The following is a 14,868-nucleotide window of genomic DNA, read 5'->3' as shown; positions in this document are numbered from 1 at the left end:
TCTGAGCTGAGATGTGCAGAAAAGTTTGTGCCTGAACTATTTTATGCATAGAACAGCTGATTTTGGGGGGATTTACACAAGCCACTTAAAGAGCTAGTCATTCATATTCATTATGCCATTACTTGATGGCCTAGAACACTTTTGGTTAAAATTCCTGTGGGGAAGCTGGATCTCAGGTGGGTGGCCCTCAACAGCAAAGCTGATACCATTAAAGATGTTTTTTGTGCATGAGCATACATTACTAATGAGCATCACAGACAAATTAGGGAAATCTAAAGGGTACTAGTGCATGTTGCTTTAGATAATCTGCTTCAGAGGTGTATGTGCATTCTGTGCTTGGCTGTTCTGTTGATACTGAGATTCAGGATGCTTTCCATATGCAGTGAGCATCTTCCTCTTCTCAATCAATGGAACAAAGAATGCAGAAGCACAGCTCAACTCAGCAACCCATCCTAACAGTACATTGCTATCTCTTTTCCCTTCCAAATATTCCCTTCTTTGCTTGCTCTGATTTGATTTGGTTTTAGAGTTCTTTCCTCTGGTGTCTGTCAGTCTGTCTTGCATTATCTAGGCTGTCTTGTCTTGTCCCTTTTTGTTCATGGAGACTTGAGTGTCCATTTACAAATACAAGAGACCTTCCTTCCTCCCTTCCTTCCTATTCATACACACACCCACCCTCCACCCATCTCACTATAAAAGCGACTCTGGGCTGTGTTTATGCTGGCTGGCCTGCTAAGTGTGTGTAGTCTCTTAATGCTTTTATGCACTGTTGGTGCAGACCATGATGCACGCTGACGCAAAGGCATATTTCAACTTGCTGGTGTGACCAGTATGTTGCAGTTTTTCTGTCCCTGTGGCATTTCAAACATAGAAAATAGCTTTGCTGAAAAAGGGGTGTTTGACTCGTTATTACTCTTTTGTTCTCTCTGATGCTAAGGATGTAAATGTAATTTACATTTAGGATACAAATACTGACATGCAAGCAGGAAGGCTTTTTTCTGTTTCCCAAGGATATTCCTTCCTTCCTTCCTTCCTTCCTTCCTTCCTTCCTTCCTTCCTTCCTTCCTTCCTTCCTTCCTTCCTTCCCCTCTCTTCCTATAAATCTGCATGCATGTCAATCTTCATGATGATTCATGATTCTTGGCAAGGTTAGGATTATGCATAGACAACATAGATTCAGAAAAGTTTGTTTTAAATCATTTTTAAAATAACTTCCTAATAGGGTGACTGGAATTAATTTACCTTTTATTGCCTCAGTGTCCTCCTGCCCTGGACTGAAAAAAAACGTGTCTTGTGTGAGAGGTCAAGAACACAGAATACAAGTTTTCTATCTCTTTCGGACTAAATACCTATCTTAGGGCAAACAGTCGTACTATCAGCTCAAGGAAACAAGGCTACTAGATCTGGGGTACAAAATCAGATGTCAGCAAAGAGTTAGAAGTTTTTTATTTCCTTTGCTGCTGTCTACTGGTCCAGATTTTTTATGCCCAAGATGCTTCTCCCATGGCACAGACTCTGTAGATGGGGAAGCAGCAAGTTAAATTGTTATTTGTTAAAAATATATCTTCATCTCTAAGAGGGACTGTATGTCATGCGCTGCCTCCCCCTGAATAACAATCAGACACTGGTTTGCGAATCAGGCTCTGGTTTATTGCAGGGCAGGTACAGCGTTGGTAGAAAAAAGCTGAGAGTGACAGGAGCGCGCCGGTGCGGGGTTTAAATACCCCGCGCCGGTCAGCGCCCCCTCGCTCACGGTCACGTCACCCCCCTTTGTCCCATGCGTTGCCCTGCCGGTGGGTGAGGGTTTCCGGGATCGCCCATCATCAGGTTTCCATTCTTCTGCTGATTGCTTTCAGCTGGGCGATCCCCGTTGTATTGCCGCTGATGGTTTGGGTGGCTCCGTGATTCATTTGGCTATTGTTTGTTGGCCGTTAGTCGTTGTAGGTTGATGGCTACTTAACTTGTACCCCTTCACCTATTTCCTTGTCATTGTCATGAGTGCCATTGCGCTGATGACTTTAGCTCAACGGCACTCATGACATACTGCCCCCTTTCCGAATAGTGTTCTCCCTCGGGTTTCTGGGTTTTCCCCGTGGAGCTGTCAAAACGCCACATTTTTTTTTTTTTTTTTTCAAAGTTCCCGCCGGAGTAGTTGTCGCCCCTCCCTTTGCTCCTCCCTCTACCACGTGCCTTCCCAGGGTGTGTCCATGGTGCGCATGCTCGGGTTCTGACCTGGCGTGCGCATGCTCCAACCACACCCTGTTTGTTTGGCTCAGTTCGGCGAGGCGAGAGGCGTGGCTGGTCGGGTGCTTCTCAGCTCCAGGTAGGGCCCTTCTTTTCTTATTTAGAGTGCGTCGCCTTTGTTGTGTCTCCTGGGTGTTGCCCCCAGGTTGCCCTGTTGACTTGCTTGCCACTCCCCCGCGGCCGGGGGGCGGGGGGAGGGTGCTGGCGATCGTTTGTCACCACCCCGTGGGCCCGGGGCGGGGGGAGTGAGTCCCGGGGGGGGGGAAGGTCCACCCAAGTCGCGGGCTTGGGGGGGGCCCTTTCCCTTGGGGCACGGGAGGCGGGGGGAGGCCTGCGGGGGGGGGTTTGGTTTTGCTGACCTTGGTTGCGGTTTGTCGGGGTATGCCCGGTGAAATGCTCTGGTCAGGTCAGGCGCGTTAACGTTGTGCGCCGCCACCCATTCCGGGTGGGGGAAGTGTTTCCACCTGACCAGATAGTGTAGAGTTCCTCGTTGCTTGCGGGAGTCGAGGATGTCCCTTATCTCGAAGTGGTGTTGCCCGTCGATCATAAGTGGTGCGGGCTGTGGCGTGCTTGGGTGCCATCGGGAGGTGGTTGCCGGTTTTAGGAGGCTGGTGTGGAACACCGGGTGGAGCCTCCGGAGGTTGTGTGGCAGGTCCAGGCGTATTGCTACCGGGTTCACTATTTGCGTGACTCGGAACGGCCCGATGTACTTAGGCCCCAGTTTTTTCGAGGGTTGGGTTGACTTTAGGAACTTGGTGGATAGATAGGCCATATCCCCCGCCTGGAACGTCGGTTGTTGGCGCCGGTGCTTGTCGGCCTGCTCTTTGTAAGCAGCCTGTGCCTCCTTCAGCGCCGCCGTGATTACTGGCCATGCTTCCGCGATCTTCCGTCCCCAGTCGCTGGCGTCCACCTGTGGTTCCGGGGGTTGAGGTAGCTCCGGTATGGGGACGAAGTCGCGCCCCGAGACTACTTCGAACGGAGTTTTCCCCGTGCTCGTGTGGACGGCGTTGTTGTATGCGACTTCGGCGAACGGGAGCAGTTCAGCCCAGTCGTCTTGGTGGTAGTTCGTATATGATCGTATAAATTGCTCTAAGGTGGCATTAAGAACCTCAGTGGCTCCGTCCGTCTGCGGATGCCAAGCCGTAGATAGGGCCTGTTGGGTCCCCGTCAGCTTCAGGAAGGCCCGCCAGAATTTGGAGGTGAACTGTGTGCCCCTGTCGGTCACCACACGTGCGGGACATCCGTGTAGCCTGTACACGTGGATGAGGAAGAGTTTGGCTAGTTGTTGTGAGGATGGGACCGACGTGCAGGGGATGAAGTGGGCCTGCTTTGAGAAGTAGTCCTTCACCACCCAAATGGCCGTTTTCTTCTGGCTGGGTGGGAGGTCCACTATAAAATCCATAGAGATTTCCTCCCATGGGCGGGAGGGTTCTGCCACCCGTTGCAATAGCCCCGCGGGTTTGCCTGGTGCCCGTTTGGCCCTAGCGCACGTTGGGCAGGACGCCACGTAGGTTTTTACGTCTCGCCTGAGCGCGGGCCACCAGAATTGGCGCCGTGTTAGGTGTAGGGTCTTGAGGAACCCAAAGTGTCCCGCTTGCTTGGCGTCGTGTGACCTATGCAAGATCGCCTGGCGTTGCGAGTCCGGGACGTAGATTCTGCCTTCCCCCCATGCCAGGTCTTGCGCCATCGTTACCTTGTCGGGGTTCGCCAGGAACCAGGGGTCGGTTTTGAGGGCGGCGGCGAGGTCCGTGCGCATTCCCCCTGGTAGTTGCGGTTGGCTTCTTTCCGTCGCCGGTTGTCCCGCCGTCGGCTGCGCCGTAGCGTCGAGCTGCCTCCGTGCGCCGCTTCGGGTGGTCACGGCCATCCCCAGTTGCGAGGCGGATAGGACCGTCCCAATGGTGTCTGGGGCGGGCTCTTCGTCTTGGGGCAGTCGGGAGAGGGCGTCGGCCAGGAAGTTCTTCTTGCCCGGCATGAACTTCAGCTGGAAATCAAAGCGGCTGAAGAATTGGGCCCATCGGACCTGTTTTGGGCTAAGGCGTCTAGGCGTTCGTAGGGCCTCGAGGTTCCGGTGGTCCGTCCAGACCTCGAATGGTTGGGTGGCTCCCTCGAGTAGGTGTCGCCATGTCTCTAGTGCCGATTTCACCGCGAAGGCTTCTTTCTCCCAGACGTGCCATCGCCTCTCTGTCTCGGAGAACTTCCTTGACAGGTAGGCGCATGGTTTCAGGAGCCCCGTGGAGTCTTTCTGTAGTAGGATGGCTCCCAGGGAGAAGTCTGAGGCGTCGGCTTGGACCACGAACGGCCGTTCTGGGTCCGGGTGCGCGAGGATTGGCTCCGTAGTGAACAGCGCTTTCAGCTTGTCGAATGCGGTCTGGCACGCGGGAGTCCAATTCAGCACTGTGCCTGGGTTCTTGGCGCGTCGGGTGTCCCCCACCCCTTTGGTTTTGAGGAGGTCCGTTAAGGGGAGGGCTATCTCAGCGAACCCCCGGGCGAATGACCTGTAGAAATTCGCGAATCCCAGGAAGCTCTGTAGTTGCCGTCTGTTGCGGGGCCGCTCCCAGTTTAGCACCGCTTCGACTTTTGCGGGGTCCATTTCGATGCCGTCCCCGGAGATTCGATACCCCAAATAGTCTAGGCGCTCTTTGTGAAACTCGCACTTTGTAGGCTTCGCATAGAGCTGCGCCCTTCTGAGCTTGTCGAGGACTTGCCTGACTAAGGTTACGTGTTCCTCGTGTGTTTTTGTGTAAATAAGGACGTCGTCGATGTAGACCAGGACCCCTTTAAACAGATGTTCATGCAGTACCTCATTGATGAGCTGCATGAACACCCCAGGGGCCCCCGCGAGTCCGAAGGGCAGTACCTTGTACTGGAAAGCGCCTAGGGGGCAGTTAAACGCCGTCTTCCATTCGTCCCCCTCCCTGATTCGGATGCGATAGTACGCCTCGCGAAGGTCCAATTTGGAAAAGACTTTGCCCGTGGACAGGTGGGCGAGCATGTCCTTCACCAGGGGTAAGGGATATTTGTTGGACAGGGAAGCCGCGTTTAGGCCCCGGTAGTCGGTACAGAGCCGTAGGGTCCCGTCTTTCTTCTCCCGGAATAAGACGGGGGCTCCGACCGGTGAGCATGCTGGCTCTATGAATCCCCTGTCTAGGTTTTTATCGATGAACTCCCGGAGGGTTGCCATCTCCTTCGGGGTCATCGAATAGATTTTTGGTCGAGGTAAGGGGACGTCGGGCAGTAGGTCGATCCGGCAATCCGTCTTGCGGTGAGGGGGTAGTTGGTCAGCCTCTGCCTCTCCGAAGACCTCGGAGAAGTCGGCGTATTGTTCTGGTAGGTCTGCTGGGTTAGCGGCGTTGTCTTGTGTGGTCGCCTCCGCTCGTCCTACCGTGGGGTTGCTTTTGCCGGCTGGAACTGGTGCTCGATACTCGCCGTCGCCGAATGTGAAGGTGCGGGTCGCCCAGTTGATCCGCGGGTTGTTTTTCGCGAGCCATGGCATCCCCAGGACTGCAATGGGCCGTCCGATGTGCGTGACTACGAACGATGTGCGCTCAGTGTGAGTGCCCATTTGCAGGGTGACCGGCTCGGTTTGTAGCGTGGCTGGTTTCCCTCCCGCTGTAGAGCCGTCCAGCTGGTGGAATGCCAGCGGCGTGGGGAGGGGGAAGCAGCGGAGTTCGAGTTTGGCGACTAGGTCGGGGTGGATGAGGTTTTTTGAGCACCCCGAGTCCACTAGTGCCGCGGCCGTGGTGGCTCCGTTTCCGGTAGAGAGTTGAATTGCTGCCAATATTACGGAGCTTTTGTCGTTTCGTTGGGGTGGTTCGCGTTGCTGTCCCACCGCCTGCCTCGCCACGCGTCTCAGAGCAGGCGGGGAGCATTTCCCGCCGGCTGGTCGGGGTCGGTATTGTCCTCTTCCCCCCAGTAAGCGTCCCAGCTCTCTTTCGGTGTCGCTGTGGCCACGGTCATTCGGCGGTGAGGCGGCAGCCCCGGGTTGGGTGGTTTGGGGCTAATTTTCGGGGTGGGCTTGGGCGCGCTGGTCGGCGGTCGGTTGGCGAAGCAATCCGCCGTCTTGTGCCCTAATTTGCCACACCTCCCACAGGGCTCCCGGTTGAACTTCTTTTTAGGGTATATGGGGCCGGCCATCCCCCCGTGTGGTGCGGGTACCTTTTTCCCGGCATCGTTTGTGTCTTCCGTGGTGGTCATGAGGAAGGTGCGGTGCGCGTGTTCGGCTTTCCCCGCGAGGTGGATCCACCCGTGTAACGTTTCTGGGTCGTCGCGGTAGAGGGCCCATTGGAGAACGTCGCGGTTGAGCCCCCTTTTGAAGATTTCCAGCAGGGTGGTCTCGGACCAGTCGCTGACCTTCCCCGCGAGGGCTTTGAACTCCAGGGCGTAGTCAGGGACCGTGCGGGTGCCCTGTTTAAGTCTTTGGAGTGCACTTTTCGCCCGCACTTTGGCTAGGGGGTCTTCGAAGTAGTCTTTCATCTCTTTGATGAAAGCAGGGAAGGTGGCGAGGGCGGGGGAGCTGGACTCGTACAGTTGGACGTACCAGTCCGCCGCCCTGTCTTGGAGTTTGATCGCCACGGCGGCGATCTTGTCGGCCTCGGAGTCATAGGAGTGTCCATGCCTCCCCATGAACTCCCTAGCGTTGGTCACAAAAAACGAGAGTTTTGTGGGGGTCCCATCGAAGAAGATGGGGAAGTCCTTTGGGGCCCGGGCGTTTTGTGCGGCCCCGCCTCTCACTTCTCGGGGTGTGGTGTCGGCCGCCTGTGCCGTCTGCTGGCCCTCCGCTGGCCCGTGTGGGTTCGATGCTTCGCTCGGGGTGTGGGCTTGTGCGGGGACGTCGTTGGGTGGCGCGGGGGGCATAAGCGCCTGGAGCATGGTCCGGAGTTCCGTCAGCTGAGCCCGCATGGCCGCGAGTTCAGCTCGTGCCTCCTCGTCCACAGCCCGCGCCGCCGCTGGGGCCGGTTCCGTTGGCGCGTCCTCGGGGGTGGGTTGCCGGCGGGGTTCATCGTCCCTCTGCCGCGGGTTCGCTTCCTCCGCCGTCTGATGGGTGTCTCCGTCGTCCTCCTCCGTGTCGAGCGCCGTGGGGCTGTCGCTCCACGCCCGTTGCTGGGGTGCGATGTGGGGCGCGGGGTCCTCCGCTGGTTTCGGAAGTCGTGCTGCTCCCTCCCGCGGTCGGGTTGCCTCCGTCGCCATCTCCCCTTGGGGTTGGAGCTGAGGCTCGGGTCGGGTTGGGTGGGCGTCCATGGCTCCGGGAGTCCGCGGTGCCTCTGGCCTTGGTCGGTCCTCCTCTGTCTCTTGCCGCGCGGCTTGCCCTCCTTGCCCGCGCCGTTCCGGCCTCATCTTGCTGGTCTTCTCGCCGTCTACTCCTCCCGCGGCTCGTTGTCGTCCGGTGGGGCTCGGCGAGGCTGAGTTTATGACTCTCAGCTTTATGTCATGCGCTGCCTCCCCCTGAATAACAATCAGACACTGGTTTGCGAATCAGGCTCTGGTTTATTGCAGGGCAGGTACAGCGTTGGTAGAAAAAAGCTGAGAGTGACAGGAGCGCGCCGGTGCGGGGTTTAAATACCCCGCGCCGGTCAGCGCCCCCTCGCTCACGGTCACGTCACCCCCCTTTGTCCCATGCGTTGCCCTGCCGGTGGGTGAGGGTTTCCGGGATCGCCCATCATCAGGTTTCCATTCTTCTGCTGATTGCTTTCAGCTGGGCGATCCCCGTTGTATTGCCGCTGATGGTTTGGGTGGCTCCGTGATTCATTTGGCTATTGTTTGTTGGCCGTTAGTCGTTGTAGGTTGATGGCTACTTAACTTGTACCCCTTCACCTATTTCCTTGTCATTGTCATGAGTGCCATTGCGCTGATGACTTTAGCTCAACAGCACTCATGACACTGTATGGGTTACACAGATAAAACAACAAATTTGGAACAAAACTCTGCTCCAACAAAAGGCACTGGAGGATCATGAATTATGCAAGAGATTTAAAGGTTCCTGCTGGAAACTACGCACTCAGAGAGGCATAACCCTATTCTCTTTTACAGGTAGGCTAAATTCTCATTATTTGTTGTAGTTAAGTTCTATAAAATTGATGCAAATACTGAATTAGCGAACACTGAACCATTGCTGCTAAGGAAACACGGTTAGGTTCGTACTACTTCTGGTCATACCTCTATCATCAACCAATCGATACATAACCTTGTTTTATGTGTATTTCCATTTAAAGACACCTTTTTAAAAGTGTTTGTATGTATGCATGTACGTGTGTGTGTGTGTATAACAAATAAAGTCCTGAAAAAAAACAAAAACAAAGATGAAGCATGTAAGTTTTATATAAAAAAAATCTTCCTTCTGATGGCCATTTTAATCAGTGAGATCACTGAGAGAAGGCAGATGTGCCCCAGAGCGATGATGCAAAAGTTTTGCTGCTCTGCACATGTCTGCGAATAACCGTGAAAATGTCGCGAATGCAAGGAAGTGAATTTGCAAATACGGAACCTGTGAATAACGAGGATTGCCTTTATAGTCAAACTCATCCTGTTTCTTGCCATGTGGCGATGATGGGGGTGGGGGTAATAATGAGGTTCCAGAGTTGATTTGACTCTCCAGGACCTCTCTGAAAGTTGACACCAAATTTGAATTCTTAATAGGACAGAAGAACAAAATATGTCATACCAACATACTAGCCATTTAGAATGAAGCAAATTTAATTTTAATTAGATTTAAACTCAATCCAATTTAGCTTTTATCTTGATCCCACTTACTTTTTGCAATGCAGAAACCGATATGCCATTCAAAGAGCAAATGTCAGCCTTGCAAGGTAGTCCAGACAAGAAGCACACCCAGGAGCACTAGCTCTATCTTTATTGTAAGGTTACATTAACAGCAAATCTGAAAGTAGCCCTCCCATCCCTTACTTTCACTCTCCCCAGAACTAGGGAGGGTCCCTTCTGAGACACTTTCGTCACCCACCCATCTTCCTCTGCACTAAAATTTCATTTATCAGACCTTTGTCTAGACTGTGGCTCCTCCTCCTGTCTCCCAAGGTCATTCCCACATACCATTACAGCATATTAGTCCTTGATGCTCCCCTCAAAGGTCTGCACTTGAATTACAAATTAAAAAGTGTTAACAATGGATTGAGTTAAAAGGGAAAAGAGAGAATGTATGCTCCATATTGTCAATGGGACTACTGCACTGCATGTATAGTACTTCTCAGATAGGATGTTTGAGCCAGCCCATGGAATCATGCATTTATAAAAGATGGGGCCTCTCCGAGGTTATTAAGTGTGAAATTATTGGTTTCTATTATCCAGTGCAGTGTTCATGTTAACTGAATGTCCTGAGAAGTAAAAAGCCATGCATATAAGCTGAACACATCAGTTAAAATTAACATCTTCTCTGCACATTCTTTCATGGATCAGAGAAACGCCAGCCTTAAAAAGCTATATTACAGCGCATCCAGGAGCATCTGTGGATAATGGAACAGTGGGAATTCATATTCTTATCTGAAACAGAGGCTTGAAGCTTCAAATTGCTGGCAGAGAGAGGGATGAAAAAGAAATCAGTGATAGTCATGGAGTGATAAAGTCTCATTAAAAGGTTTCAAGCTTCTGCACAATTGCGCTGGAGGAAAGCCTCACACCGTCCCACTTCCTGGCTGCTGTCCTGTGCCTCCATCCTTCATTATTAGAACCATTTTATTATTTCTTTCTACCATGTTGAACTGATGCCATGGCATCGCTCTGTCCGTTCACCACAAAGATGAGCAAGTCATTCGGCTGCAAAGCCCTCAGAGGCCAAGCAGCAGGGGGGACATCTCACAAGAGGTCAGAGGGGAGAGCTTAAATGTCTGTAATTCCAAACCACCAGGATTAGTGGGTCAAGGTGGGACTGATCTAGTTCTTTGTCTCCTTTTAAAAGAGATTTCTAATTGGGCAAACCTTCATTCTGTTTTATAAAATTAAAAATCTGTTTTAAAAGTTCTGCAGCTCAGACTTGGGAAGATGAAAGTGCATTCATTTTCTAAATTGTATGAAATAGCCAGAAGATCAACAATCTTTTTCTTTATTTTATTTTTTTAAATCAACAATCTGTAATGCCGCTAAGTTCCTTGAAGCACTGAGGAACTTTTTTTGGAGCTTCCTGGAAGGGCCAGGTGTCCAATGTCTTCCTGATCTACAGAATCATGGGTTGGAGGAGCCAGTGAGTTGGAAGAGGCTATTCCTGTTTACTGCAGGGATTCAGTTTAAAGCATCCCTGATAGATGCCTGTTCAGCCTTTTACTAAACACATTTGGTGTCCTAACAGTCAGAAATCACGCTGAGACGAGGAGTAGGTCTCTAGTGTTTATTACTGCTACATTAAACAGAATCCTAACAAACTGAAGAAGCGTGGGAAAAACCCAGACAGATAAACCCCGAAAGTTAAGGCGGGTCTGATCTCTGTCTCTTTGAATGGCTGCTTAATTCCTCAGTACTACGCATGCGTTTTCTCCCCTGGATAGAGGCCCCCTCCTGCTAGCCATCAGTACTCATGACATTTGGTGAAATAAAGCTCACCACTTCTTTGCCTAATTGTTCCAGTGTCTTAACGTTAGGAACATTTTCCTCAATTTTAATCAGTATCTGTTCTCTGCAATTTTTGTCCTGTACTCTGGAGCTTGATCTCTTTCATAAGAATGCTCTTACATTATGTGAAGAGTGCTATCATATATCATCCCCAGCCTTCTAACCTATACCTACTGTAGTTCCCTCGGTGTCTCTTTCAGTGCCCTGACCCTGGCTCTCTCCTTTGAACCTGCTTCATTTTGGGGGAATATTTTAAAAGTCCAATGCCAGTACTTGAGGTGAGACCTGACCAAAGCTGAGTACAATGCTACTTCCTGTGCCTTGAAAAAAATATTATTCCATGGAGGTATTGTAAAATTGCACTTCGTGATCAGTTAGGATTCCAATATTCTTTTACACACATCATTGCTAAAACAGGTACATCCCCTTCTTATGAAGCACATTTGGTTTTAGTTTCCTATGCAAAAAACTTTGCATCTGAATCTATCATGCCGCTCTGTTTTTCAGCCTATCTTTCCAACTCATCAAGATAGTGTTTTCACTTTTTGTCTTCTGGTATAGTAGATATCCTACCCAAATAATCTCATCATTAAAGACATTAATGAGGCTCTTTCAGTTGGATAAATCCTCATGAGTGCTAGTTTTGAGGCCAGCTATGGGTTTACCTAATAATTGTCCCATTCAGATTACTTAACCAGCTTGCTAATCATAAAGTCTTCACATGATTATTCCAGGAAATCCCAGGAAAGAAGTCTCTATTTTTCAGAGAGCCCAGAGTAATATCATTGTAGTACACCAAACTTTTAAAAAGTTAATAAAATAATACAGATCCCCTTGGACACCACATATAATGAGAAAAGTAAACATAATCACTCTACTTTTTTTTTTCAAGTGAGAAAGTTAGATACACGTAATTCATCAGTATGGAATCACTAGCAGCAAAATACCCAAATCACCCCCAGAAGTATCTTTAGTGGAGTTCTCTTTAATCCCTACTCCACCTATACCAACTACTTTTCTCCAAGTTGCCTGGGAAATACATACTTGCCCAAATCATAGGACCGGTGGGTTAGAGGAGGAAACTGAAGGATGGAAGTATCAGGTAGGGAATGATAAAGCGTTCCTTGCTTACTTAGCTCATTTCTGCTGCAACTTGTAAGACAGTCTTAAAAATGGTTTTAATGAGATTTAGAATGCGGTAGCAGCTCACCCTGGGATCAAATAATAATATCAAATAAAAAGAACTCCATGCCCACCTGATCATAGTTCTAAGTCCACTCTCCAAAGGGGGTTCTTTCTAAGAATCCAAAACTACCAGATCAGCCATCAAATGTCAGAGGACTCACCGCAGACATGCACAATATATACGTCTCTGTCTGTCTATCTGTCCAATGTGGATGGGCCTAGGGGCCAAGTGGACAGAAAAGACTGTCCATCTGGCTTAAGATTTCTAAATAAATACAAGCCTTGACTCTATCCTGGCCATTTCTTTATCTGCTGCTTTAGAAGCAAGCAGGGAGCTATCATCTCAGAAGTGACTCATAAGATAGTTTAATCTAAAACCCCATTGCATTCCAGATGGCTTATTTCTTACTAAATTAGCTTTAGGAAGGCAGCCATATCAGCAACAAAAATAATGCTAACAATTTTTAGAAGGATAATATGCACCACAAGGCAAATAAAGGCAGCTGCTTAATAAAGCATCCTGTCTTGAAGGCAAAATAGATAAAAGCCAATGAGTTAATTATTAGGGCTAATTAAGTTACTGCAATTCATTGATTTCTATGGGACCTGAGCACACCTACCTCCTTTAAGATTACATTTCTCTAAACTTTAACTCTATAAAGTTAAAAAATTGCATTACATCACAGTGCCTTACAGCATGAAACTTTGGAGCACAAAAAGTTGTAGAGGTTGTTTAACTCTCTGCCTGCTAACCTGCTTCTATGGTGTATATCAACTCTGCATTCTCTCCTTTATCTTTGTCCAGGGCAGTGACCTGCAAAACTGCAGATCCAATGGCAGCTGATTCAAACACAGAGGCTTCATACAAAGGACTCGTGAAGTAGGGACTGTGATCATTGGAATCCTCCACATTTACAATGATCCTGGCCAAGTTACGTCGATAGGGGAACTCCTGGTCTCGCACCTGGAGGAAAGAAGAAATAATTTCTTGAGTATGTCATTCTTTTGCCCAAGTGGAATGTGGATTAGTTTTTAAGTTTGCATCTCTTGTTTTTCTTAAAATTCCTAATGTGCTCCAGGACATTTGTAAGTCTTAGGACTCTTGTGCAAGTACGCAATTAATATGTTAAATATGCCCTGTTACAGAGTGAAGAGCTCTGGATACAGGAGAACATTGTCCTGCAAGTTGAACTACAAGCATGCCTCCTAGTTTGAGGAGTGTTGTGTGGTTGCTCCCAGAAAGATCATGATTACTCCTCACTCTACCAGGTAAATGATGGTGGGCAGCAGTTCCATCATCTATAGTTGGCCGCTTCAAGGTGCTCATCATGTTCAATTTCTGAGAATGCTCTTACACATCATCACTCCAGGGCATTATGGGAAATTTTAAGTGGTAGGTGCCTTTTAGTCACTAGAGTGAATCCAATTCCAGTAATCTGATAACATTTCTTAGGGCTTCTGGCACCAGAGGTGAAATTCAACATGAGTTTGGAAATTCTTAAAGATCAAATTTGAAAAAAAAGTTATTGTCCCATTAACAATCAGCACACACTTCACAGTGGGACAATTTCTACCATGTAATTTAGGCACCAGCAAATCAGTTATCTTCTGCCTTTAAAGGATCCAGCAGAAATATACGATAAGGCAGACCACTTGGCTTTCAAGAACTGAGCACAGCAAGAAAAGTGATAGGCGCTTCGTTAACAGTTTCCAAAATAATTTTAAGACTCTGAAGAAACACTTTAAAAAGTTACTTCTGATAAAAGGGCCCAGACACTGGGAGATGATAGGTTTCCACCATGTTTGCCTTCAAGATGGCACAAGCATTTTGTAAGATAAAAATCCTTCTTTCGTTTTAAACCTCACAAACCCTCCACAATGAAGAAATGCATTGCCGTGCAAGGAAGAAAAATAATTACTGCTTCCTTACCAAATTTAAAGCCTTTTCCCTTATCAGAAGACTATAGCATGCACCTACTGAAGCTGGCAATTGTGTTGGAGAGCACAGCTTAATATTCTGTGCTTACCATTATGTTGAGGATGTGCTTATCTTGAGCTTCATGGTCTAAACGCTCAGCAGTGTACAGCACTCCTGAGTTGGGGTCCATCCTGAATTTTCTAATGCTGATGGAATCAAGGCTGCTGTGAATGATGTAGATGAGCTTGTGCTTTTCATCTCTGTCTATAGCTTCTACTTGAAGGATCTCAGTGTCAGGAAGGATGTCCTCAGAAATCATTACATCATAGCTTGGGTGGGAAAATTCTGGACCGTTATCGTTGTTGTCCAAAACTTTGATCAATACCTTCAGTTAAGGATCAAAGGAAAAAAAGAGAACAAGATAAACATATACTGACTCTTGTCGAAAGGGCATACGATTGCATCAAAACAGTAGTTAATTACCAGATTTAGAGCTTCTGATGTATGTGTGAAAGTCACTTGCCTTTTCATACTTATCTAAAACTGAAAGAGGTCTGCTGAACTTAACTGTCCACTGAACTATCCCCATCTTCTATTCCTTCTTCCAAAAAGGTCTTGCACTGCTTCTATGGAAAGATCTGTGCACGTATAGCCTAAAGAAAAGACAACTGACGATGGATGTGATACTATTCTTCAAATATCTGAAAGGGGATAGTCCATCAGAAAAGGGAAAAGACTTGAGAGCAAGTCTCAATTTGTTGGGCTTAAGTTAGGTTAGATTTATATCGAACATTAATCCTATTACAGGGTATTTGTTACACTATGATTTTGTGCCTCAAAATAGCAGGAAACCATGGAGGTATTTAAGACGATGGCTGACAGAGAGTTTTAAAAGGCAGAAAATAAAAGTTAAGGCGCTACTCATGATCCTGAGAGGAATCCAGTGACCCATTTCTGACCTAGAGGGG

At 48.8% G+C, this 14,868-nt stretch overlaps 1 protein-coding gene across 1 annotated transcript in view; it reads right to left on the bottom strand.

Moving 5' to 3' along the window:
- LOC134498587 (protocadherin Fat 3-like) overlaps window positions 1–14,868 on the bottom strand; it is an 86,617-nt gene that overhangs the window by 36,778 nt on the left and 34,971 nt on the right. Inside the window, exons 7-8 of the mRNA XM_063304744.1 lie at window positions 14,010–14,285; window positions 12,736–12,946 (exon numbers count right to left, since the gene is read on the bottom strand). Of these exons, the coding sequence (XP_063160814.1) occupies window positions 12,736–12,946; window positions 14,010–14,285 (487 nt within the window). The remainder of the gene's footprint in view (window positions 1–12,735; window positions 12,947–14,009; window positions 14,286–14,868) is intronic.

Source organism: Candoia aspera, chromosome 5 (assembly GCF_035149785.1).
Source record: "Candoia aspera isolate rCanAsp1 chromosome 5, rCanAsp1.hap2, whole genome shotgun sequence".
Lineage (NCBI taxonomy): Eukaryota > Metazoa > Chordata > Lepidosauria > Squamata > Boidae > Candoia > Candoia aspera.
This window is presented reverse-complemented; position numbering and strand designations above follow the sequence as displayed.